Consider the following 27,885-nt stretch of genomic DNA (forward strand, 5'->3'; position numbering starts at 1 on the left):
GAAACTGATTCAGAAAAAGAGATTTTGTGCAAGGAATACAGCTTTTTAACCTCCAAATATTCTGCAAGGAATAGCAGATCAAGGTCACAGTAAGGGCATGTAATTGGAGTAGAAATGGTTATGCCTACATATTGTGTTTATTGCTGAGCAGAAGAAAGAAATGCGAAAGAGGTTATTTTTATAAAGACAATCTACACACCTGAATAGCAATTAACCAACTAGAAATCACTACTAAAACTCAAAGATTGAAGGGAGGAGAAGCTGTACTTACTATAGAAAACATTCCAGTCTGCCTATAGCATTGTTTAATAGATGGAAGGTTGCTAAATATACTCTCTGGGACTTTTATGGGTCCTGTGTGGCAGTCCCAGAAACCATGATGCTGATTCCCTGCTCCAGAAATGAATGACAGCTCAAGAGACAGCTTGCACTGCTTTGCCGAATGTTTGTAACTCAAACTCAGCCAGATGCAGTTGACATATGAAAAAATCTCAGAGATGGTGTTTACTGCTGGCACTGCATTTTGTTCAGGCTTGAAAACAAAACAGAAAGGAAATAAGAAACATCTGGCTTCAATTATGGCTCAAAAGAAATGGAGGAAAGCTGAAGAAACATATTTAGTCACTCAGGAGCAGTTTTGCTTCTCCACAGCTGCATTGCACATACAGTTTTACAAGTAATGAGGTTTGCTTTCAATTTGATAACTCTATCATGTAAACATGGTTTAATATTTTCATAAACAAAAATGTACTGTTCTTTAGAATATACTAATTGATTTGTTTGGGTTGTGCCATATGTTTCTTTATGCTTCTTTAAGTTTTATGTAAAATATTAACAGGAAGCTAGAAGTTCCTAATCTTTTTCACTCATAGTCCTATTTCCTTTGCTGTTTCCCAGGTTACAAAACTTCTTCCATTTGCCGTCCTGGGACCATAACCCAAGGTTTGGGAATCACAGTATTTTATATATAAAAAAGTAATGCAAAAATGCATTCAAAACACAGCATTCTGCTCCAAGATATACCTGAGATTAGGAAGGATTCAGGGATCCTATTTCGCTTGAGCAGAAAGAAGCATGTCAACACAAATTTCTGTCTCTTTCCTACTCTGTATATTCATTTAATACCTCTGCAAGTATACGGAAAATCATCATTACTACTATGAGAGGACACTAGAAAATTAGACATGTGATTCAAAACCTGGTTATGCTTTTAGTAGGCCATGATCTTCAGACTTGGTGCTATATTGGGCATAGCTTAACCTAATGTTGCTTAAATGGCCTGTGACTCAGTTTCTCCCTCTGTAAGATCAAGTCCTGTGCATGCATTGCTATATTCCTGAGTATCTATATTCCTGGCTGCCACCTTCCTGAATGTCTTGTAGACCCAGTTTTAAACTCTTACCTCTTTTAATCCAGGAACATCAAATATTTAACTGCTTATCTTAACAGGCTGGAACGTAATTAAAATGCCCAAGGGCAGTAAACCTCCATGGTAACCAGGATAAGGAGGTAATGCTTCTCTCCAGCTGGAGGTTGCAGCTGCTCCACTGCTGCTGGGTGACCTCTGGGGACCCATTCCCACCCCTCCAAAAGAGAAAGGGTGCCAGTGCCTGCAGCCGTCTGCCTGGTAAGGGGTTTCTGGGGTTGTGCCTTTGGTGGAGGTAAAAGCCTCCAGTCTGCTGCACCATACCGGGGGACTTCTTTCTATTATTCTTTCTTTTGGGCTGGCAGCCCAAAAGTGACATTTGGGGTCACAAGTGCCATAGCCTCCAGCAGAGTTGTAGGTTTGTCCCCATAACTGTCACCAGCATAGTGGTACAGACTTTCATTAACTAAAACCTCTGAGCCAGATTTTAAGACTTTTGGGTGTCTGAAGAAGCATAGTAACTGTAAATGCTTAGATCTGCATTTTTATTCTGCATTATTTCTGCAGATTTCTGCATTTCCTCAGCCTTCCATGTATTGTTCTGGGATACTTTCTTTGCCTTTCAGAAGCTTCCTTTAGTTACAGGGTATTTTGCTTGCTACTAATTAGATGCTCAATACTTTCAGTACGATTTTTTTATTATTAGGTCTAAGTCTGTTTCCCAGATTGCTACCAAGGATGTCAACTGTATGCTTTATATTGCTCATAATTTTCTTGAGAAGAGGAAAAAAAAAATCTTAATGTTCTGTAATGCATTAAAGAAACAGTAGTGCCTAGCTGGGCACTACAGCCCAAGAGACCTGAGCCCTTTTTCCACTGTGAGCCACTGGGTTTCTGTGTGTCCTTCATAAATCACTTCAGGTTTTTGGGCCCCATGTCTACACTGGAGATATAAGTTCTTCTGTAATTACAAAAGCCAAATATACCTCCTTTCTTCTCTAAGAGCCACCAATGAAGAACATTATGTAAGAGCAAAGTATTGGTCCTGCTAACATGCAGGAAGTTCAACAATAGGTCTGTGACAATAAAAAAATGCTCTTTATTCTAGTTAGTTCTTTAAATATCTCTATTTGTCCATATTGATCTTGAATGCAAGATTAATTTCTTAGTTTTCAATTTGTCAGCAGGAGACATGGTAGCTTGCGGAATAAGATACAGTTTTCAAGAATTCTAGTGTTACGACTTCTTTCTGCTTCATATTTTACTGGTGTCTTTTACCCTTTTTCCTTTTCTTCCCGTCATTCTGTCTCCTGCTTCTTTCTGGATGAAGCAGATGGCTCAGAAATCTGAAGACATAGATTTTATCCTCAGTTGTACTAGAATCCTGCTGAGTGACCAAACTTCATGGTGGGGATGCATAGAGGGGGTGCAATAAAGCTCTTTCACCAGGAGCACTGTGGCTTTCATCCAAACTTTCATTTCCCCCTGCCTCCCCCTTTGCTCTACCTGCCCATATTATGTAGCATGGAAATGCCATATCCTCTTCTGAAAATAAGTGTCAAGATCCTAGTCTAGGCCAGTCCTATTAAAGTCATTTTTTCCATCTACTGTCAGCGCAACAGGAATATTACATCCCTCTCACTGCATAGGAGACTTAGTTCTCACCCTTCTGCAACCTCCTTTTTTCCTTTCCATCCTCATTGCTGCAATGGTTGTGACTACACCAGTAAACTAAATAACATTATGCAATGGGGCAAACTCTCAGCTGGTAGCACATCTCTCAGCATGGTTTTGGCCCGCACCAGCTAGCGCTCCCCAGACAGCACGCAGGTAAGTTTGGGGTCTAGTGGCAGTTCCCAGGAGGCAATACACACAATATATAGAATATACACAATATATTCTATATATACAATATATGTGAGGGCACTCTGCTGGGAAGAGGGGCTAGATGGCATGGCCATGAGCTGTGCTGCACACTCAGAGAACAGGCTCAGGTCCTGATCAGGGTATAAGCATTAACATAACCAGGGCTCTGCTCTGCAGCATTTCCCTATAACAAGCAGGAGACATGAGAGTTAATGCTTTGAAAAGTGGAATGTTTTATCAGGTGGAAAAAAGGTAGAAATTCTTGTGAATTACTTCTCTAGTAAAATATATTTTTTAAAGGAACTGAATAGGTTAAAGTTCTAACAGTAGACAAGTAGTTAATGGCATCTCCATCACAAGGATATCAAGATACAAAAACATTTTATGAGAGAGCAGACTCAGCCTGCACCACAACATGCCTTTGCTCTGCTGGGACAGAAGGTTGGGATCATCTGTTGTGCAGTGAATGTGACCCTTTGGACCCTGCCTATTTGGCAGCAGTGCCCGAAGCTTTTTTGATGGAGATGTCCTTCCTCTCACATCAATGTTTAAAGTCTTTCAAACTTTGTATTTTGTTGGAAAACAGAATAGTCCAGCACTCGGTCCCTGGAGTATTTTTCTTGTAATATATTTACTCTTTATTTGATTTCTCTGATACAGCTTTAGAGAAATGTCTTGAAAGTTTCTCACTCTTCTGGTTGAGATCTGATTTTCTCATCAAAAGACAGAAATAAATGTCAAGCTAGTTGGATAAATTGTGTTTTTAAGGGTAAATATTTAGCTTTGCAGGGTATTTAGTAGATGCCTTACACTCACTGCATGTAAACAAAACATGTGTTGTACCTGTTCAAATTTTTAATACATATGGAAAACTCTGTTGAAAGAATATGGGAGATTGCATATTATGTACCTGAAAATCAGTTCAGTGCAGGCTTGTAAGAACCTTATGTGCACAAAGTTGGAACAGAAAACTTGCCAGGGGGTTTTCTCAGCAAAATACTCACTGTATTTTGACATGATACAAAAATTATGTATGAACTCAAATTCAAAAATCACAGAGAGAATCAGATGCTTCTTGGTGTTCTTTCAGTAGGAGGTCAAATATGATCAGAGACTTGGAAGCCCAGGGAAATGCCTACATGAGGATACATGAGGATATATTTACTTGATCTATCAGAAGTTGGTGGGGACGGAACATAACTAAGCACAAGAAGTGGCACATAAGTAAGCACTAACTGCTTAACTTATGTCAATAATAGCCTGCCTCTGTGTTTTCCTTGATGATCCTAAATCCCAACGAAATGGGAGTTAATTCTCAATGTAGCTTTTGCTTATATCTAAGATTTCTACAAGTGCAGGACCATTAGCTGCTAGGACTTGGAGCTGAGCTGAAACCGCTTCAACTGTGGAGAATACCTTCATGCCCACCTGATGTAGTGCTTGCTGGGCACAGTTGTGATGTTTCCTCTTTTTTCAAACTTTAACTGTAAGTGTTAGTATTAATAGTTTGTTAATAACAGTGGTGCTCCTTTTTTCTGAACAGTGTGTGATGGCTTAGGTTTATGCAAGAACTGCACTTTTCATTTTAAAATACGTACGCTTAATTAATGGACACAGAGGTAAGGCAGAGGCCGTGTGCAGGATCCCACTATTGAAGCTAAGTCCATACCTCCCACTACAAGTGCTGGATTTTCTACTTTACAGCATTGTGCTTTTCTGCTTTACTGCTTTAAAACGGGATAGTTAATGGCTGGAATGTGAGCCCTCTTCCTCCCTCCCCCCCCCCCTTTTTTTTTTACCTATCAATTTTCTTATACTCCTTTTTGCAGCTCATGACTAATACAGCCAAAGTCAGATCTGGACCGTGCATCCTGACCCGGTCTTAGAAGTGCCGCCTCTAACTCTTCAGCATCAGGCTGCCCTGGGCGCTCTCTTGTCCCACTCCTCCACTGGCCAAGCAGTGTCCAGTGCTCCCTGGCTCTGCTCTGGCCATCTCAGTGTCAGATGTGCCTGATGGCCCTGCAGTGTGATCTGCACACATGTTGCTTCTGGCACACGACTACCGAGCAAGACAGATGCTGGGAGCCATGCAGCAGGCTCAGGAGTGTTATTTTGTGGGGCCCCACCAGGCTCCCAATGCAAAGCAAGCAGCAAAGCGGGGTTGGAGGGGGAACAGCTGTCCAAACATATATCCATGTTCCCCCATTATATCCATTCCCTGCAGCTGCCTAGGTTGGGCCACCCAGATCTCAATTACTTCATGAGTGCTTCTTCCCTTTCTGTAAGATTTCCAGTGGAGAGACAATGTGTTTGGAAAAGCTGATGGCTAATGGAGACATCACCTAGCTGTGCAGAGATGTTATTCCACACTCCTCATAGACATCTGGCCATCATGTAGCTGAGGCAGACCAAAATACAAACCCTAAATAGCAACAACATGAGCAAAAGTCGAGCAGCGCCTGCCAAAAACAGGATTGCCCCAGCCACGTGGCACATACTTCTATTATATGAATCCCATTAAGCTGTAAGGAAGTTAGACAATCAACATTAGCACATGTGTTCCTGACAGCACTATTAACTTTTTAATCTTCTGGCTTTTCTTTTCTATCAGAGTCTGAAAATACAGACACTGAAATGCCAGATCTAATGGCAGCCTTCAACTTTAGTTTGCTGCATCATATCAAGGCATAAATTACATCCAATGTGCAGATACACAATTCCCACCACGAATCTTATGGTGAGGGATTCCAGACTCCATGCCTCCAGCTAGGAATAGGGTTAAATAAACCAAGAAGAAACCTTAGGCCCTAGGTTTCCTCCAGGTCTTGGTCCTGTCTCCCAAAGCACTAGGTACACCAGCCCATTCTCCTCTGTAATTCCTGCTGCAGAGTATCCCTTATCCATTCAGGATTTGCCAGCCTCTTTTTTTTAAGAAACCTTGACATTTTTAGAGCTTGCCAAACACAGCGAATGCCGTGGTACACCTAGAAGTTTCCAAAAACTACAATTTTTCCATTATTGCTTCTATCATGCATTTTTTGAGTTTGTAAATAGAAAATACAGTTAGTTGTTTCGCGAAGCTGTGGCAGCTTGTGCAAAAACTACTTCAAAGTCTGCTCACTCCTACCAAAAGACAAAATAAAAATTGGCACCTATCCTGGAGAGTGAGTAGAAGCTATGGCTGGGATTGGGGGTATGGATTTTTATCTGCTTTATCCTCTAATGCCTGGCTTAAACCAGAATATCTCTGTGTGATTCTTGGAGGTGTGATTACCCACCTGCCTGTTACCAGCCTGGGTCCCTTAAGCGCTGGGCAGTCCCTGGTCCTCTTTTGCCTTGTAGTTCCCTAAGAAATCCTGCAGAAGCAATTTGAGCTTTTTATGAGTTTAACAGCAAGAGCTTTTTGCAGATTAGAAGCCCACACCACCACTCCCGAAATGCAAAGCCATTTTTGAAAGCTTTGACCCCACATTCATGCCATGGGGGCATGGGGCGGGGGGAGAGTAGGAAGGGGCTAGTGATTGTGGATCACAGAATGGAATATTTTTTAACTGAACTTCCAGGTAAATCAGCATCACATTTGCTCCATTCCTTCAGCAAACTAATATCTACATATATGTATTACTAAATACATAGTTATACACACACACACACGTATAAATATACATATATATAGTTTCTTTGTTTACACAGAACCTACAGAATCTGTGTTACCTCCATGCTTTTGCCTCAGCAGTGGAGCCTGCATTTGTCCAGAAGAGTGGGTGGGCTTGCTTTGCGAGCTAGGTTAGTATAAGCACCGTACCATAAGCAGCTGGTGTTATTTCTGTGAATGCAGCCCCTGCTTTGGAGGCCTCTCATGTGTCCACCCTCTCCTGAGATCAGCTCAGTAGAAGCACGGACGAGCTTCTACTTTCTAGGCGAGACCATACGTTTCGTCCACTTCTGTCATTCCCTTAAATGAACAGCATATCTGGGAAAGACATTATGAGTTTCCACTGACCATAGCCTGTTTCTAGCCAATTTGGCCTTTGTTTGGATTCCTCTGTTTGAACATCTTGAAAATCTGATTGAGACCTCAGTGGCTACATCAGGATGGGCCAGAGTTAAAGGGATACAACTGAGGAGCCTGCAGGATAATGCCCACCATCAGCTCCTGCTGCTACCGCTGCTGGTTTTGGAAGAGTCAAGTTTTCTGTGCCTGGCACAGCACTGGCCTGCTTGACTCCCATTTCAGGCTCCTCTGCCCCAGCACCACATCCTTCCACACCTGCAATTGGAGGAAGCGGAGTGTGTAGGGGATCCACATCAGCTAGAAGGATGCTGTCTCCTTATCGCAGGAGCTGGTAATGATGCTCAGCTCACATTTTTCAGGCAACAACCTGTGCTGCGGCCAGTGCCTATCAAGTTTGTCATGTCACTTGTCATGTGAATACTCACTGTCAGGTGTCTTGCTGCGCAGTGACACCTTTGGCAGAAGAACTCATGTTTGCTCAGAAGGACATCAAAAGCTTGAGTAAAGGGAAAGATGAAAGATAGATCTTGAATATGTGTTTGTGTATGAATGCATACATGTTCATGCATGAATGTAGTAATTCCTTCCTGCCTTTCCTCCATTAGAAGCAAGCCAGCAGCACCACAAAAGTATTCAAATCCATAGGTCTAGATGGGATTCATCTAGATTCATGCTGAAAAACCCAGCTGATGTTGCAGTAGGGCTGCTGTCTGGCAACTATGAAAGATCACAATGATCAGGGGAGGTTACAAATAACTAAAAAAGGTTAATGTTATGCATAACTTTGAGAAAAGCAAGTAGGAGGACCAGGAAAACTGTAAGCTGATCAGGCTCACCTCAGGCCCTGGAAATGTCATGGAGCACGTTCTTGTGGAGTCTATTTCCAAGCATGTGAAGGAGAAGAAAAAATCAGGAACAGTCTACACAGATTTACAATGGGCAAACCACGTTCAGCCAACCTAATTGCCTTTCCTGATGAAATGACTTGCTATGCAGAAGACAGGAGAGTAGTATATGTAAAATACCTTGATATTAGTGAGATTTTGACACTACCTCCCTCAGCATTTTCTTATTTGGGGCTGGATGAACGGACTGGTAGCTGAGCTGAAAATTAACTGGATCACCAAAGTCAAAGGGTAGTGACGAATATCTTAATGGTCAACTGGCATTCTCTAAGAGTAGAGTAGCCCTTCAGTCAATATGAGGGCCAGTGTTGTCTTCATCAATATCTTCATTGATGACACAGTAGGAACCTTCAGTAAAGCTGAGGACAGTACTGAACTTGGCAGCAAGAGGGAGGTATGGTTGACACACTTAACGACAGAGCTTCCACCCAGAGTGACCTCAAGAACTGGACTGAGAGAAACCTCACAGCACCCAGTAAGGTCCAGTGCAAATCTCTGCGCTTGGGGCATTGGTACAGATGAGGAACTGACTGGCTGAGGACAATAATTAATTAGTTAAATAATGGGTGGTCACTTGTAACGCTGACACACATGCAGGTAATGCTGGATGGAGTGTCATGCCTCCGTGAGGCCATGTGCCTGTGAGCAAGTGCTTCTGTACTAAATTCAGATCCTTCTGCTCTTATGATCCTTCTGTAATTATAAAATTACAGGTAACAGTTCAATAGCAATCTGGATGTGCTCCAGAGTGGGAAAAACTCCTACTTTGCAACTCCACGAAATTCTGAATTGTAATGAAAATCTGGACTTCCTCTAGCATCACAGGAAACTTAAGTTATATCTCGACATGCTATTTAAAAAGTGGCTGAGATCCTATAGCATCTTATAAAAAACCTCTCCTCTCAATAGGTAACTGAAGCAGTATATACTGTATTTTGGTATATACTGTTTATAAGTTATCCACACATCTTAAAACTTGGTGTCAAGAAAAAATAACCAACGAAGCCTTTTCAGCAGCATTCCTGGCATGTGCCTGCTTTGTAAATGGCTTGAATTTTGAATGGTGATTTTTTTTTTTTTTTTTTATTTCGCTCAGTTTTGTCTGAACACAGCATCCCACTTCACATCTGTTAATTGGACTGGGAACTCTCCAGTGCCCAGGTCCTAGCAAACACTGCAGACTGGAAGTGAGGATGACCCAGGATACCAAATCGGTGAACAGCTGAAAGGCACTTGGACAAGACCAGCATGAGGGAGCAAAGCGATGGTAACACTGACGTGTCAGGAAGGATTAAGAGTCTTTGCATTCAAGGCTGTGATAGTTGACCAAGGATGAGACAATGTTGTCCCCCTGGAATTCAAAGCAAAATCTCTGGTCTGAATGACAAGCTCTTCCTGATAAAATCCAGAAGTCACTCATCCTTGCTTTAAGGCTTAGCTCTGCAATATCTGTGAAACCTGGTGTATTGGACACGATTAAACCCACGAAGACAGGGACTGTTCCTCTTCTTCTGCATCTTAGCCCTGGTCCCAATTAAAAATAAAAATTAAAAAACTGCTGCAGCCCCTTTAAGTAAGAAACAGAGCAGATGCCTCCCCATGCTCTTTTGGTGTGAAATTGTATCTCCAGCCCAACACTTAGCCTGTCTTTATCTTTGGATAAGCTAAGTAAAGATCAAGGCTATTCTTTCCCAGTATATAACCCTCACTAAAAAATTAAAAGCATTTAGTTGCACCTTCAGGTTATTCTGCTGTTAGGTTTTTTCTTTTTTCTTTTTTTCTTTTTTTTTTTTTTTTTTTTGGGGGGGGGGGAAAGGGGTCTGTTATGATTTTTAATGTTGTGCTGCCATCTAGTGAACTCTAAGAAAACTATGGTCTTTATGAAGGTGCCTATTAGGAAATATGAGGAACATGTCTATATACTAGTAATCATGAATGCAATGGCTTAAAAGGATTTTTGTTGCCATAAGTACAAATATCTACTTAGAAAACAAGGTCATGCCACAAGTCAGAGGTAAGACACAGGCGTTCACAATGTACTGCAGGCACACGCTGCACATGCAGAGGTTTTCCAGTCAAACCAAACACCTCCAATTATTAGAAATGCAAAATTCTTTTGTTTTTATGCAATACATTCACCTTTCTTTCTTGTCACTCAGAGATTTAAAAATATTTCATAAGCTAATGGATGAATTAATCTTGATTTTGATATTTTCCCAATATTAACAATTTGAGAATAATTCAGTTATTTAAGCTACCCATTGAGTTTATCACTGGATTAGAAAAAGGATAACTTTTAAAACCAACTGCTTAGTTGGTCTTCATAACAAAATAAGAAAATTCTCCTCTTAATTAGTGAATTTTCCTTGTCTTTAAGTGTTTATGTTACCTAGCTATTCCTTCATGTCGCATAGAGATATTTCCTCATCATTTTTTGTGTTTGCATTCTTAAAATATTGCAGACATTTATGCTTTCCCCATTAAGTGATAACTGGATCCATCTAGAGCTTCAACCAGTTCTCATCAGGGTCTCCACGACCTGAATATTTTATTTCAGTTTTCTACATTTATTCCAATTTGACACTATACATAGCATACAGAAGTGAGGCTAATGTTCCTGTTGCAGTTGATGAGTACTGTATTGAGAACTAACTTATTCCATATGATATTTCTTAAGTTCCTCTCACAGCTTTTCAACAAAGGTAGTTCTTCTTCCTTAAGAGATAGAGAATGGTCTACTGAAGCTTAGAGATCCAGAAGTCCAATCAACTAAAGACAAGGCCAGGAGAAAGGCAAGGCCGGGATCTTCTCCGAGATGCACAGGTTTAGGATGAGAGGCAATGGACACAAGTTGCAACATGGGAAATTTCAATTAGATCAGGAAAATTTTCTCATCTCCCACAGGTGGTCCCTCCAATAAAATAAATAGCCTTCCAGCATAAACTCTGTTTGCTTGACATAGACTGAAACAGTTTAGACCACCAGTTACTTTTCTAACTTGATTTAATGTGAGAATGTTATAAAATCATTGACTGCTTTTCCTTTTCTTGTTTTCTTTCTGCTGAATGGCAATTTTCTAACAAGCTGAAACTGCAGAGTTGAGTAATATTTCAGCTATTGCAGGTAACACACAGATCCTTACTTCCATGCCAGACCAACTAACCGCAGAGTATTTCCACTGCTGCTAATATTGCAGTGAAGATCCTGAAAAAGCCAAATATTTCAGAAGACCCTCAGGTGAGACTTGTTAAGACTGAAGTAAGATTTCTAGGGATTCATGATTTGGCTATTGATTCTGCCCTCTTCCACAAGCAGAGGGAACACTCTTCAAAGCAGTTCCTAATAACTTTACCAAATAACTCATCAAAATGCATTCATTTGGTTATAAGATAAGTTATTCACTAGTGGATCTGCATGCATATTTGTGGAATCACTGCTGTTTCCATTCTCAGAGCGGTGTGGAAATTTGTTATCAGCTATTTTAACTCGCATATATCTGAAATTCTAATGCTATCATCATTAGATGTTAAGTTCATCATTTAATCTTTACTGTTTAAAGTAATAAAACCAGGCTCAAAGTTTGCATTCTATCAAATGATATCCTCTACTTTGTTTATTCCAGTGTGTGTAGCTTGAAACAATGTTAATTAAGTGGTCTTCCTGTGCCAATTCACTACGTAGAACATGAGATCATTTATTTCTCATTTATTTCAGTTGTTATTGAATATTACCTTTTTTTTCCCACTTGTCTCAGGCATCTGTGGCAGTAATGGCTAAAGTGAGTCAACTCCTGGATGCTAATGAAACAGAATTTAAACACAATAATCTCCTCAATGTTACAGCAAGGTGACATTAGATTTTGCCATTTTTATTAAATGTAGTGAACTTCATTTGACCTTCCAGTTCAATGTAGAAGTGGTTTACAAATGAGCCAAAATGCTTTCAGTGGCCATCTCCAGTATGCAATTTAGTTGATTCAGTAGAAATACACCAAGGGAAATAATTTTGGCTGGACTTTTCTGCTTTGGAAAAAAGAGGAGGATAGGGTATGAGGAGTCGGGGCTTCTGGAGTGAGGTCCTTATTTGGTCATCATCTGGCTCCAACAGTTCGGTGAAATCATTTAAGGAGCATGCCACTGACTGTAGACATGTAATAGTTTACAAGGTGGTCCTGCCTGCCAGCTGGGATGCTGGGAGAACACGCTATTTACAAACACTTACAGGGTTTTCATTTCATTTCAGAGGAGTCAGAAGTATTAGTATAGCATCCAGTGTAGGGAAAGAGAAAGCTCTCTCTGAAGAATCCCGTATGTTTACATGCATTTGTTAGAAGAAATCTCCCACTTACCTAGTGACCTATTACAATCTGGCATTATGCTGGACTTCACTGTACCCCTGCCCCAGCTGCAGCTTAGCCCAAATCCTGACGCCAAAAGTAAGATTTCTGGTGACCTCAGAAGTGACCCCAGAAATAAAATTTCTGGTGACCTCATGTGCAGCTACAGCAAGCTTACAAATTTTCTGCACTCTGCTTCGCACGCTGGAGAACAAAATCAGAGAGGAAGCACAGAAACTGAACCTGTAGCTGCATATTGACAAAAAGCAGGAAAGAATGTTTTTTCTTACTCATTATTTCAGTGCAGCCTCACAAGAATAATGGAAGAATTTTCTTTGACCAGCAACATCACCCACTCCAACACTGCAATCCAGTCAGTCCCACTGAAATTAAACCCATCTATGATTCTATTTTCTGCACAGAGAGGTAAGCCTGTGTACCTCGCTGGATTTCTGTAGACAAGGTGGTATGTACCATAAATTCTAATGTATCCACTGATAATTCTTGTAGGTACGGGACTGGGATATTTTCAGTCAACAAAACTAGAAATACAAGAAAATGTCCCTGGCCTTATTGGAGATCTCAATACTGAAGTTCAGATACTGCTCAACATTATATATTACAGTAAGTTCTTTCCTTTACAGAAAACCAGACCTGGGAAAATTTTGAATGACTATTGTCTGAAAAAAAAATTCTGAGCTGACATAAACAATTACCTCTTGGTTTTTTATACATGCTGGTGTTATACTGTGGTGCAAGAAATGTATATATCAAATGAGCTAGTTGATCTTATTTATAGATTAATGCTTATATATGTGCAACATGGCCAGAAAGCCTTTGGCATTTGAGAATTTTTCATTTATTTTGTTTTTTTAAATTCAGAAGGTAATGAATCTTGAGCCATGTCTCTGTGAATATCAAGATCAAAAGCTACTGCATACACACCTCCCCTGAAATCCAAGGGCATCAACCATCTCACCTCAAATTGCCACTACTTTTCCTTGTCAATAGACTGCAAAGGTCACTGTGCTGTGCCTGCCACACACCAGTCAGACACCCAGTCACCTACACAGCTTTGGGTCTCTCCTACGGGACATATCACTAAACTGCAAGGAGCTGTAGAAATGCCTGTGCAGCTTTTAAACATGGTGTTGGCAGCAGTGTTATTAAAATTCTCTGACACTTCTTTTAAGACTGCTTTTGCTGGCTTACAACTTTGACATATTCTAACGGTGATCCTTACTTTTCTTTAAGTAAATTATTTTTGAAAGTTTAAGGCTAAATTTCTCAATTTCTCAATGCCAAAGAAATGCTTGCAAGCTATTTTATGAAACTCTGAAGTGAAGCCTTCTGTTACGGAGCAGGGACTTGAATGTTGGATCAAATGTGCCTTTTTGCTAGACATTGATCTTGTGTTGTTTCTTTGAAACAACCCATGGAGACTCATCAAATGTTTAATTCATGGTTGCTAGTTACACGGTCTTTGTTTCCTGAATGTTCAGTTTTGTCCCTTGTGTCTGATTCGCAAAAGTGCTAATTATGCACAGCTGCAACTACAATCCCAGGCAGTTGAGCTTTGATCATGTGCATTTCTATGGCATATTAAAAACTATAGGAATTTCAGGTTGGGTACCTGAAATGAGCAGACTTGTCCTTAACCTCTCTGTATAACACTATAATAGTACTAAGCTGTCATTACTGATGGTGTAACTGATCACAATCCTGTGTAAAAACATGTGATCATCTAATTATAGTCTTTATCATAAAGCCAGTATGTCACAACTCTTCTCTCAAGAGAGACAGATTGAATACATAGTGTATCTTTTCAAAAAATAGATGTATTTAAAATTAAATGAACAACTGTGATGTTTTGCAGGTATAAATTTACTGTTCTCAATCTCTCTTGATGAAAACAAAAAGTATCAAAGTAAAGCCAAGAATAAAATTAGTTATTTAAAACAGGATTTTTGCTTCTTCCTTTAAGCTACAATTAAGACTAGTGATTTAAATCATTAAAAAAATCTCTTTAATTTTGTAGAAGAGTGCCACAAAAGAGAGTTCAACAGTGGGTCTCAATGGAGGAGCTCGCCAGCATCTTTGAACCTCTGAGTTCCTAGTAACTTGGCCCTGTTACTATTTCTTCTTCAGTGCTATTAAAATCCTGAGTATTTGGAACATGTGTACATGTCTGGATATAGGATATTATTTTCCTCTCACTATCAGCGTTTTTTCTTCAAGAATCAAGAGAAGGGAAATGATTATTTTAACACTTTATCTCAGCAAAAATTGAAGATGAGTCTCCTGAGATTCATGGGAAAAGAAGCTCTTCTCTAGATCTTAAATGGATCCTAAAAAATACCTAACAAAAAATCTGCTGTAAATTCTGTTTGTGTGAAACAGTATAATGTAGGATGCTTGGGAAGCACCAGCCTCTCTGACATCTGTACCTACTTTCCTGTTTGCCTAGTGACAGTTCATCGGACAATGGAAAAGCTGGTTTTGTCCTGTGTCAAAATGACAAATTCTTCCAGTTGAGGATTTATAAGAGTTGCAGTAGTTTTTTCTGAATAAATCATGTCTGGCAGCACTGAAGGTGGAAGTATCAGTGGTGTTGAACTAGCCTTCAGCTCAAAGGTAAGTTGTCATAAGAACGACCAGAGGCTGACCTAGTCCTACTGCTCATCTTCAAAATTTGTAGGAAGAGACTCAAGCAGAGAGGTTTCTTTGGTATGCTCCCTTGATTTCTGGCAGAGAGCAGCTCAGGGAGCTTGAGGGATGCATACATGACCTTGTAAGTGAAACAGGAAGCATATGTAGATAATGTTGCATGGAAAATATTTTTCAGCTTGTGTATTTAACATCTGATAACATGAATGGCAGAGCAGAGCCCAACAAGCTTACCAGGCTGGGGAGCGTTAACTTCTCATAGTATCTCTTAACTCCCTCTTTCCTTAAAATCATCATGTATTTTACTTTAGCTTCCTCCCCCAGGAATTTACTGCAGACATTACTGCTTTTTTCAGGAAATGTCCTATGCGATTCCTCACTTGCCTGTAGTAGCTGGATTTTTAGATGAGCTACACTGATTTTTAGCATATTTCTTCATAAAACAATATGTGCCTTTTTCTTCCAATGCTTAACTCACTTGACAAAGATTTTTAGGCCCAAACATATGCATATATTAGATCAATAATCATCCTAACGGATCTAAGCAATTAAGTGACCTGAGAAACAAGTGCAATTTGTATGGCTATCATTGAAATAAGCCTATAATTATTTTTTTTAATTTCTGCGTTTGGCTGTCATTTTTAACTAAACTGTTTAGTATCGCATATAATGTGGCTTTCCCTATTTACGTGCACATCTCATAGTGTTCATTGTGTATTAAAATGCAGTTCTAATTGCAGTTACCTACAGAAGTATATTGGTTGAAAAATACAGCATGCAGCTTGATAAGATTGTGCTAGCAAAGCTGTGCTGGAGGAGGGGACTGGATGGTTCATAGACTTGGCTGTGGATTTTAAAATTGCTTGCTTCCCAGTTCCAGTGTGGATTCAGCTCCAGTTGGCAGTAATTTAATGTTACAAGTATCTGAAAGCTGTTGTTTGGCTTATGCACAATTTATTTGGCACTTCCTGAGTGCCTAGTGGACGTGTATCTGAACCATAATTATCTGAGTAATTCAAATAAATTGACAATTTTGTTGCAGTCTTGATTGAGAAAGGACCTACAATGTAAGCTCACAAAGCCAAATTATGCCATTACTAGTGTTCTTCATAAAGTTTTCTGGATTTGCTGTAAACTGCTCAGTAGGTTCAGTTCTCCTTCCAGAGAATACCTGTCAGCACACACAGTTTGCTGCTGAGTATCTGCTGATACCTCTTCAATCACGTTTTCTCTTTGTAATCCCAGTCCACAGTACAACACATCAGAGCTTCAGCTGCATGATCATGCCTGTGTCTTTTGGGACTATACCACCAATGACTGGAGTATCACAGGCTGTAAAAAAGAAGGGGACCAACTCTTGAGACTCAGGTGTAACCACACTACTAATTTTGCTGTCCTGATAATAGAACACCATTCCTTCTTGAACAGGATGAGCCTGGATTTATTTTTTTCCAATTGTTCTTTGATTTATAAGATCAGACTGTCAATATATAAGGGCTTAGGTGTACGTTCACCGAACTTGAAGGCAGAGGCATTTAAGATGACCCCTATGGCCGTTCCCCATGTTCCCCCATGGCCTTTAAGACAACCTATGGCTGAATTGGCAAACTGGGACATGCAGAAGCTCCCCAGGCTGCTGGAACCTGGTTTCCTTTGACATAAATTCTAGCTAAACCCACCCAACTTTGCACCCCAGCAGCAAGGAACTGCTGGCATAATTTATTCCCCTTGCTCAGCTGTGGTAGCCTCTGGCACTGCACGTAAATTGCTGCAGCTGGTTGTTAAATTAACGCAAGTCTAAACCCAAAAGTGCCCTGAGACCAACAATACAATAGGCTGGTGCCTGAGTTGGCTCAGCTGTCTATGTGGCACTACTTTATGCTGAGTAAACAACTCAAAGCACTCAGCACCTTTACTTATATGTTTATAAAAAGTAATTACTCTGTAAATATTAAGTCCACTATCATTTAGTTTTCTGTATTTTCCTCTTGTGCAAGACTATTTAGGAATGACTGCCTCTCTGACATTTATTATTCTAGATGTATTTATTTCAACTTCTCCACATGAAACCTTCCCCAGCTAAAATTGCATATTGGCCATTGACTTCAGTGGTGCCAGGATTTTGAAATTTCTTTTTAATCTGTCTTCATAGATCAGCATTTCCATATTTCTAATATTTACTTGTTTCTAGACTTCCTTTTAATGTTATGAGTGACATTTTTGAATAAGATGGCTATATTTGCATAACATTTTCAAATAAGATGACTATATCCTAAGAGATTTCTATCCACCTGTACAAAGACAACAGTATTTTCCGTTTCACTGAATACATTTACTTTTTGTTTGCTGCTTTGTTGTCACTGTACAAACATGGACTGGTTTTGATCAGTAATTCTTTACAACTAGTCCTTACTAGTCAAAATTCAAAATGTACATCAGTAAGAAAAGTTAAAGCTACTCTTTCCAATCTGTGTCACCTTACACTTGTTTATGAATAATTTAATATGCTACTTTGCTAAATAGTTTATTCACATTGTTAAGTCTCTCTTGGAACTTCTCTAGCCTTGATTGTCCAGAATATTTCTGTGTTGTCTGAAAATTTTGACAATGGCAAGCAACAATCATAACCTTACAAAAACATTTTCATTTCAATGTGCAACTAGAAACACACAATTTTAGAAGGAAAAATATGTCTGCTCATCTTATTACTGATGCAAATTTTTTTCTAGGCCTTCCAGATCAAATATAATTATGCAAAGCCTTCGGAGTATATCTCTTACGCTGGTATTGGATTGTCCATGTTGGTCTGGTCATTACCATTTTGTTTCAGATCTTCACTAGGTAAAACTGAAGATGTAAAATTGTAAATATTTTATGCTGTTAAAATATCTTGCTCGGTATATAGTTTGAGGGGAAAACAAAACAGTATTGTTTATTAGCAAGTAATAAAAAAAAAGAGCTAATTGTGTAGTTTGAGGATTAAGTATGGCTTACTAGTTAAAGTTAAGTAATGCCTCAGCCCTGCCACTCACCTGGATGTGATTTTAACTTCTCTGTAACTCTTTGCCTCTTTTAACATGAGGATATTTATATATGTGATTATTATTTGAGAAATCCATACTAAAAAATGTTTAGATTTGAGAAGAAGTGATGTAACAGGATAACTAAAAGCTCAGTTTTGTAAAGGGCCAAGCCTTTTGTATGAAATACTGGGCATGACCACTGACAAGAAAAGTTTTTCCATCGCTCTCATTTGTGTCATGCAAAGCACAGCAATAGGGTATCAGAAGTACCCCATGAGGAAATATTCCTTCCTCATGATGAATGTTGATGTCTCCTGTGAAGCACACATTTCTCATCAAGGCCTACACTCAACTGAATGTGTCTATTTAGCTTTTGAGGCCCATCCCAGTCTTATGATCAGGAAAATGTAGACTTGACACTATCATGACTACAGCCCTGCAGGCTGGTCTACCAGTCCCAGAGTGATTAGCTCCTGACTGGCAGTGAACTTGCGGAGAGCAATGCTCAAATGCCTCTGCAAATGAAGGGATGCTCTCACGTATAGGCGTTCTGTTGCTGCCAGTCAAGGTAAGTTCCAGATGGGTTCCTCACATGCCTATGAATTTGAGGTGAGAAGTAGTGATTCAGTGAACTAAACTGCAATGCAAATACTTGGTTAGCATTGCTGTGCTCTTCCCCAGTGACTTTATTCCTTGCTTGGATAGATAATGCATGGCTCATAAATATGCTTACCACAGCCTGTTCATCATCATCACTCTGTGAATAATAATATCTGCTAATGTTTTCTACCTGATAGCGCTTTTAGGCTGGACAGTGGACTTTGCTGGAGCTTGTATGTGCAACTCTACAGTACAACTGCTTTCCAGCAGAAATTCCAGAAATGTGCAAAACAAAAGGATGACTCTGGAGTGCATAGGAACATAAGAGTGTCTGTGCTGGGTCAGACTGAACATCTACCTAGCCAGTACAATGAGCAGTTTACAGTAAACGCAGCTGCCTAGAGAAAGTATGTCAGAACCATATGCGGTAACATAGCTCAGGCGAGAAGCGGGGATGAGCCCCTCGGCTTTAATGCAGCTCCTGAGCAGAGGGAAGGCTCCACATGGGACGTCTTGCAGCTTTTGCTCATAACTTAGCTGTTTTTATAAGATTTTGACCCAAGGTTATCCAGCTGCACCATATCAGAGCTGGCTTTGGGTACTGGCAGTCAAACTCCTTTTTGGAGGGAGATTTGCTCAGGGCTGTGACAGAGCATAACAGGAAAAATATATGTGCTATTTCTTCCCAATATGCTCCTAAATCTCCAAGCTTTTGCAGTTCAGGGAATTTCTTTGTAGGCCATGATTTCTTTTAATTAGAAAGTCTCAAAGGAATTTTCTTCTATGAAAAATTGTCTGTTCCACTTTGAAACCATATAAACTTTCAGCATCCACGTTTTTTGGCAACAAGTTCTATAGTTGCAGAAAGATCTGCCTATTTTGTATAGTTTGAAAATGGCTTCTATTAGCTTCATTCAAAGCATCCTAGTTCTTGTATCAGAAGAGACTGTTCAGCAAATCTGTAGCCAAAGGTCAGACTTTGCTGACCTATAACACATCTCCCCACATGTCCCATGAGATATCTTTCTTCTAACCAATTACTGATATGCCTGTTATGTTGATGTCTTCATTTAAGGATAGCCATTCCAGTTCCCTGTGTTATTTCTTAGACTTCTAGCATTCCCATAGAAACACGTATATCACTCTTCAGGTTCTCCTTTTGCTATCCTATTTAAATATTGCTCTGCTTTCTGTTCTCTATTTGATAGTTTCTGTACCCAGTCCTATACTTTCTTGCCTTTGAGCAATGAAACAGCATTTACAAAATGTCTGTCCATAATAGGTGATTTCAAAGCATCATGATTAAATGCAAATGTTTATCTACATTGTTTAACATTTTATTGCAAATTACTTCAATCAAATATAATTACAGCAAACTTCCTTGATAGACATGCCTATAGTTTATGGTGTCATGTGACTCTTAGATGCTCATTTGAACAAGGAGCAAAGTCATGCCAACAGAGTTGTAGCTATCATAGATGAATGCAAGCTTCTCATCTTGCTTGCACTTACATAGATTTGAAGTAATTCCCTCAAGGTCAATGTACACATATTTAAACCTATAGGAACTTCCAGACTCTGCTTGTCAAATACATTTGTAAGACAGAGTTTGGAAGTGGGGGGTTATTCTCTTTTACCTTGAAGGGTGTTTAGAAGTACTTCTCTTATGCTATTTCACCTCTCAGCACTGAAGAAAATGATTCTAAAAACTGCAGAGAGGAAGAAGGAAAATGCATCCCAAACACTGTTGGAAAGGGCACAGTCCTCAAAGGTGCTGAATATTCTCTGCAGTAGTTGAATCAGACACTGCTGACAAATTCAGTAAGCTGTGTAAGAATAACAACATCATAGAACTCTGCAAAAAGTTACAGCTTTGGTTTTTCTATGTATTAAAGATTGCATACCCTAGCTAGCTTCCTCTAATATGTAAGTGAGCTTCAGAAGATGAGGAAGTATTTTGTAACTTTTCTTATTTTGCTTTACTTTTTCCTCTCAAACGTATTCCTACTAAAAGGAAAACTCAGAAGTCCTCAATAACATGGATGTTAGTGAGTCTCTGCTTCTCTCTACTAATTTTTAACATCATCTTAATCTCTGGAATTGAGAATTGAAATACCAGGAATCATGGCAGTGATACTACCAGATATGACCAGCAATATCAGACTTACAATACCACCAATAATATCTTACTCACCTCTGATCTGGCAGATCTTTCTGCAGGCTCTTGGTGTACAATTGTGGCAGTCCTAGGCATTACTTTTTGTTGGCAACATTTATGCAGACAGCACCAATTCTGCACAATTGTACTTACTGCTGCTTAGAGCCATGAAGCCACTTCCTGGATTCTTCATTGTAACCATACCAGTAATTGGATGGGGGTGAGATTTAAAGTCAAATATGTAGCAATCTCATACCAAAGTATCAGTACACAGTACATTCAGAGAGGTTTGTAAAAGTATTAGACCAGTAGAGAGCAATTACAGTCAGTGTCCTGAGTTAGCCACTACGGTTTAATAAGTAATCTCCAGTTACTGCTTACACTATTGGTATAATCTGAGTTTGTTGTCATTGTCCCAAAGTGGCATGGAAATCAATAGCTTGTTCATCAGCTCAGCAATGCAGGTCTGTTGCATGCAGGAGAAATTTCTCAATCATTTCAACAACCTGTTTCTGTCAACTGAAGGAAAAAATCTTTCAAATACAGTGATTGCATATGGAAAGTAAAATTATTCTCTGGCCCTTGTGATCTCAGCCACAGCCTTGTGTGTATCCAGAAGCAAGAACTGACTTACATTATTTGTTACATTATTTATTAATAAGCAATGGGCACATCCTTAAGACATTATAGTGAATAGCAGCTACATTGCAAGCTGAAAGGGAACTACTTGGAGGACTGAAGAATGAAGACTCAGACACGAAGTAAAATAAAAATCTCAGCTTCCTTCAAGACACTATTCTAATACGGTATACAGGAGTATCTGCCTTTGGCCCACTATGTATTTAACCTTTGTGGTACATTGTTTCTGATGGCATCTACTAAACAGTTTTAGATTTCAATTATTTTATTATTATGTCTTGCATTTGTGTGGGGACAGAGACAATTCCACTAAATCTTTTAGACTTCAGACTGCACACACAAGCCAAAAAACGCACAGTTAAAAGTGCCTGGCTAAATGACACTCTGCTCTATGGTCTATATTGCATCATAACCCAGTACTAGATTCTCCACTGTGTCTTGTGATTCCATACACGTGTGCAAAATAGCATGATTCTGATTCATTGCACTTCAGACTTCGAGAGTAGAGCAAATATTGGACAGTCTGGAAGATCTGTAGTAAGGCTGAAGGCGGGAGAGAACAGGAACAGCCCTTAAGGAGCATGTTTATTTCCTGGACAAAAGCTTGTGTGAGAGCCTCCTGCCCCTGAGACATGCAGCTTAAACTTCTAACAGGTAGTCAGGGGAGCTGGAAAATACCAAGTGATGCAAAGGGATCGAGGAAGTAACTCCATACTGCATACTTCTCTGAGAAATAAAAAGTACCCTCTGCATCAAATTTGTATGAAATGTAACAGTGCTTGGAGCTGAATTATCTTAAATTAATTTCCCTCTGCAGGCAAGGGCTTGCATGGCTGTGGTAAGTCAGCTACAGTACATAAAAGAGCTGGCTCTGTTACCAGAAGAATCATCTCTGGAAGCTGTGCTGAAGCTCTCTAAAGGCAAAAACTGAACAAGGTATGGACACAAGCTGTCTTCAACTAAATACTGCTCACAGCTTCCAGTCCTGCCTTTTCCTCTAGCCTATGGATACCCACTTACCTTAGTGCAAGGTGGATGAAACACAGGTCCTAAAATCTACATGTTTTAGAAGGAAAGAAGCTATTTCTGTAGAAGAGGATAAGGCAGATCTATGCAACTGAACAGTAAAGTGATGATGTCTCTTCTATTAATTAGTAATCTCTGCTATAGTTGTTGCCATAACACTTGGAGCTACTTACAGAGAATGAAAAGCATTAAACTACCAATAGAGAGAACTGTAAGCACATGAATTATTAAGATACTTGCTATCCCATACCTTTTATGCTGACTTATGTTTAACACTGTTCTAGTTTTATTGCCTGCACTTAAAGAAAAGAAAACTCTTCATTCAAACTCAACTTCCACTCTAAGAAACTGTAGTTTTTCCTCACTAAGGATTTAGGATACTAAATCACCTATCTGCCTTAAATGCTCCTGTAAACTCCCTTGTGGCTTTAAATGGAGATTGGCAGTGCTCTTGGCCTAGCTGAAATTCAAGACACTCATTTAAGTGCATAACTGTATTTCAATATCTAAGCTTAATCATCCCATTTATCTTAAAATTTTCTGGCCAGCATAACTGATATCCCTAATTACTGTATGCTTTTAGTTTCCGCTCTCATCTGAGTGCCAGGATCCCAAAGCTGGCTATTATGCTCGTAATGTACCTTGGCGATATGAGAGGATGATACAGAACTGAGGCAGACTTCTTTTGGAATAAATGTACACACAAGCCCCTTTCCCCATGATGGTCATCTCATGATGTTCATTTAGGGGCATGTCTTACTGAGATTATTTATCAACCACAAAAAAGATGAAAAGATTATTGCAGAATAACCCCATCTGCCTAAAGCTTTCCCCATTTTTGTTTCAACCTTTGTCCATTAGGTCTTCCCTTATCATTCTTTAGCTCTATTATCACATATACACTAAAAATAAACTTGCTGGCCAGATACCTATTTGATAGTTACTTTCCATCTTATTACATTTCCCTATGCAGTTTGTCTAATAAATCACTTTGCACTCTACAGGGAAAGGCATAATCGATGTCCTCAGCTCTCAGGGAGTGGTTGCCGTTCAGAGATAGGTTAATACCATCTAGAAAGCCCTGTGAGGCTCTTCAGGATGAGAAGTGATATATTACTTTTGTATTCAGAATAATAGGCCTAACAAATCTTTTGAAATAGCCTCTCCTTATATTTAAAGTTGCTGGCCTGCAGCACTGAATGAAAAGCAGAAATTTCACCATGGAGAAGCCTACTTTGCAGTCATTCCTATTGCTAGTAGCACTCATATCCTGTTTATCATCTTCATCAACATCACAATCTCTGTGATATAGAGGGATAACACAAATTTGACAAGGTGAGCTGGCATAGAGCTCCTCAGAGCCTTCAGACTAATTCTTCACTCTGTTGTCATAAGCTTAGGCATTCTTGCCAGGAACTTGGATTTTGAATGTAATCTTTTTTTTAAAAGAAATGTATTTTTAAAGCATTCAGAAAATTAATTTCATTACTCCAGTGTGCCAGATAGTGCTCTTTGTTCATTTGCATTTCAGTGAACATACTGCAAGCTTTTATTGCCTTTTTTTTTTCTTGTTGGAGAGTTACTCAACTTGATTTCAATAAAGGTTATCCCCAATTTAAATCAATATAAGTGAGAGAAGAACTGGGTCCAGTCAAATGAGAATTAGGGATTCTCAGAACATCCAATTATCAGGCCAGTTCTCCAGATTTGAAGTAGAATTACTTGCTCAATTTCACATATACTCTCAGTGTATTGTCACAAGCTAAGTGTCACAGACTCTGCAGTGACATTTGTATTAAAACAGAATTGCTTTAATTTTTTTTAACTCATAGAGCTGATATGTTCAGCAAAACTTTTCATAATCTTTTCATTGCTTTTATATGTAATTTTCAGGCTTGGAGCAAACCAAAATACTTTATCTTTGACTCCTCTTAGACTGAGGAGAAATTGGATGTCCAAATTTCGTTGGCAGCTTATTCTTGTATTGAAAATTGAGGACATTTGGATTAAGTTTCTTTATTTTCTAAAAACTTATAACAGCTAACACATTCATTCTTACTGCTTCCTGTTTCCTTGGCAAATCTTACTTTTTGAAGTTGTTAAAGTAATATATGTTCCAGTTACTTATTCTAAACACAGATTATTCAGATAAAATTGGACAGATTTCTCTTTCAGGATTTCCTTTAGCGATGATGCTTCAAACAAATGTACGAAGGCATATGCTCTCAACTCACCTGAACAAAAACTATTTGGAATATAGCCTTTAATAAATAAAATAACATGTTTACACACAGAATTTTAAAGCTCAATAGAAAACCCAAGGAATGTAAAGCTAATAGATGGTATGGAGAAAGATTTTTGTTTGTTTGTTTGTTTTTTATGAATAAAAAGGATTAACTCATGAAAAAGATGATTGTCATTATCTCTACAGTTGTAGTGCTAGTGATCACCTGGACAGTAGGCTACCTGATGCTAATAAATCACTAGGAAACAAGTCTCATTTTCAGCTATGTGTTCTGCATTTTGAATGCTAACCAGGTAAATATTTAATAATCCTAAGACTGATAATCGATATACTGGGGAAAAAAAAGTATGTGATTTATTTGTCCTATAGTGTAGTATAGCTTGGTAACTTTGGGGGAAACGATTACAGAGATTTAGAATTTTTGTCCAGAAAGGGATGCTATCATTCTTGTTTATTACTCATAAAACAATTCTCATAGTGCAAATCAATGTGGTATTTTATTTCAAGATCATCATTGAAAAGATCTTTTTGTCTGGGTGGCTTCTCCTATACCAAATGTTATGTAAAGTGATATTCAGAGTGAGTATTACGAAAAAACTTCTCCGTCAGCTGTGGGAAAGAGTCTCAGAGAAGTAAGAGATTCATAGCTTGAGAAAAACTTCCCCACTCCTCAAATCTAAAGTTGTTTACTATCTGCTTGATTTACTGAAAACTGAGGCCCTTAACACCAATGGGGATTAGATCTGAAATTCTCTGTGCAAAAAGACAGTGGTTACCACTGTACTACTGGATATATGGATTATACCACATGATTTCAGACTGAAATCATGAACAGAAATGTAATACAGACCCAAGCATTTAAAACCATGAGCCCTTTCTTTTTTACCCAGGGTGCTCATGATTAACGCTTGAAATGGGAATTTAGGAAAAGTGGTGTGGAAATTCAAAAGTCCACTTTTTCTCTATATGTGTCTGCTTGAAGTGCTGATAAGGGACCATTTCATTTACTGCTCTTGGCATACTCAGGCAGGTCTTACATTCATCCTATTCAGTAAAGGGCAATAATACCATTCTGAGACACACTACCTAATCCATTGCAATGTGCAAGTCATGCAACCACAGCATAGTTCCATGGAATAATCTTCCCCTTTGAAATTACTGCATGCATTTCAAGGTATTAACTTCATTGTTAGTGGTTGTGGAAAACTTGTTGCAGCTGTTTTTCAAGTCAGATCATACTGATCAATCTCTTCTGGTTTTATCAGTAAAAGGCAAACTCTGGGCTTTCATTTACTCCACAGGGAGTCAGGTTTGTATTCTGTACAATTTGAGATGGCTAATCTCCAAGCAAAAGTTTCTGAAGTGTCTCCTGTTTTCTCAGAGCTAGAGATACCAGTGTATCTGCGTTCAAAAACTTACTATGTTTCAAAATCATATCTTGCAAAACATGCAAGGGAAACTTTCAGACCATCCGAAACTTTCTCAGAAGATATTTCTTTGTCCACCTTATCTAACTGCAGGTAAAAAACTGTAAATACATGAAATATAAACCTGTATGTTTCAGTGTTTATGTATGTATCATGGGTATCTTCAATGTTGAATATGCTAATCCAACTGCAGGGAGGTAGGAATTGAGCAGAAGACAAAAATACCAGGAGCCTTAAGCAGGGGCACATCCTAGCAAGACTGTGTGACCATTTAGCAGCAATGCAGTGATAGATCCTCTTGATACCATTTGTACTGCATGCTACTGATGAAGCTCTTTGAAAGTAAGTTGAGGACATTATAGTGACAACACAGTGAAGTTGCGCTGTTTATACCCGTCGTATTTCTCAGGCCTGCAGAACATATTTATCTGGCTTTTGCAATGTAGTTCTCCCCTTCATATTTTGATTATTTAGAAACCAAAAGATAAATCAATGAGCAGCACAGTTCTCACTGGCTCTGGGTCCAAACTCTGCTTACTATCCACTTCCATAATATGTTGGCCTTACTATCATCTTTACAGAAGAAAATCTGTACTTTATAAGTGTCTTTTAAACTTCCCATCTAAAACTTCCTTAGGATAAATGGTAATTAGACTGAAATTTTTCTATTTTCAATGAGAAAATGAAAAAAAAAGTTAGACACTTGAATAAACAGGCTGGGAAAGACATTTGTCATAAATGTGTAACATAGCTCCTATTCACATCACTCCCTCAAGCATCAGCCTATGTTAGGAAGCACACTCTTTGGAGGTTTTTCCAGAATACCAATGCTAGAGTACTTCAGGTAGAGCCCTACTCTGGACTGACCTTTGGATGAACCTTTCTTTCAGTCTGTCCTTTGGCTTTATTGGGAGCCAGGGAGAGGAGCCATCTGTCTTCAGCATTAGACATGGTTTCTAAAGTTAGGCTATAAATAAATATTAAAAATCCTGCTCTCTGTCCATCATCTATTAATACAACACAATATGAAGAAGTTGAAGGCAATGTTAAAGGGAGCAGAAAGAAGAGTTTCCAGATGTTGAAGTGATGAATAAGGGAAGAAAGAGCAGAGCATCTTGATGGAAGGAAGCATGGTATGGTAGCTTAAGCACAAAGTGGTGTGAGGAACAAGCAGCTCTTCTTGCTTTGTGTCTTTGAGCAAAGCTCTAAGATTCACTGTAGTTTGTTCCTGTCTAACAAAAGTGGGAACAACTACACTGACCCATCCCATTCTCTCCTGCATGAGAAAAAAGCCCAAGATTTTTTTTTTATTTTTAAAAATATTTTTTATTCTACATTCTGAACAAATATACTTGTATGTTTGGCCATCTCCAGTTTTAATAAAACAAGAACATAATGTTGAAGTTTAAACAAAAGTCTGTTTTTAAGAAGCATGGTCAGATTTTGTTGTTGTTGTTTTTGTTCATTTTTTTTCTGAAAATGAATGCAGTGTGTTTTGAAAATTTGAATACTCCAAATAAAGTCATGAACTTACCCAAATGTGATAGCTGGATGTTTAGGGATAGCATCTCTGAATACCCTGGGCACTGTGAGATGTTCTGAATGCCTTCAC

General features: G+C 39.0%; 1 protein-coding gene across 1 annotated transcript; it reads left to right on the top strand.

Annotated features, from left to right (window-relative positions):
• Positions 1-8,447: 8,447 nt before the first annotated feature.
• Positions 8,448-26,370, top strand: ADGRG7 (adhesion G protein-coupled receptor G7). Its single transcript, XM_062573597.1, is given in 20 exon segments — positions 8,448-8,664; positions 8,866-8,961; positions 11,222-11,315; positions 11,317-11,389; positions 11,907-11,998; positions 12,796-12,914; positions 12,999-13,116; positions 14,956-15,046; positions 15,048-15,122; positions 16,408-16,556; positions 17,884-17,954; positions 17,957-17,996; positions 20,793-21,025; positions 21,028-21,063; positions 21,066-21,156; positions 22,732-22,812; positions 23,781-23,936; positions 24,956-25,139; positions 26,063-26,192; positions 26,195-26,370. Coding segments are annotated over 20 exon segments (2,322 nt in total).
• The last annotated feature ends 1,515 nt before the right edge of the window (positions 26,371-27,885 follow it).

This window comes from Rhea pennata, chromosome 1 (assembly GCF_028389875.1).
Source record: "Rhea pennata isolate bPtePen1 chromosome 1, bPtePen1.pri, whole genome shotgun sequence".
Lineage (NCBI taxonomy): Eukaryota > Metazoa > Chordata > Aves > Rheiformes > Rheidae > Rhea > Rhea pennata.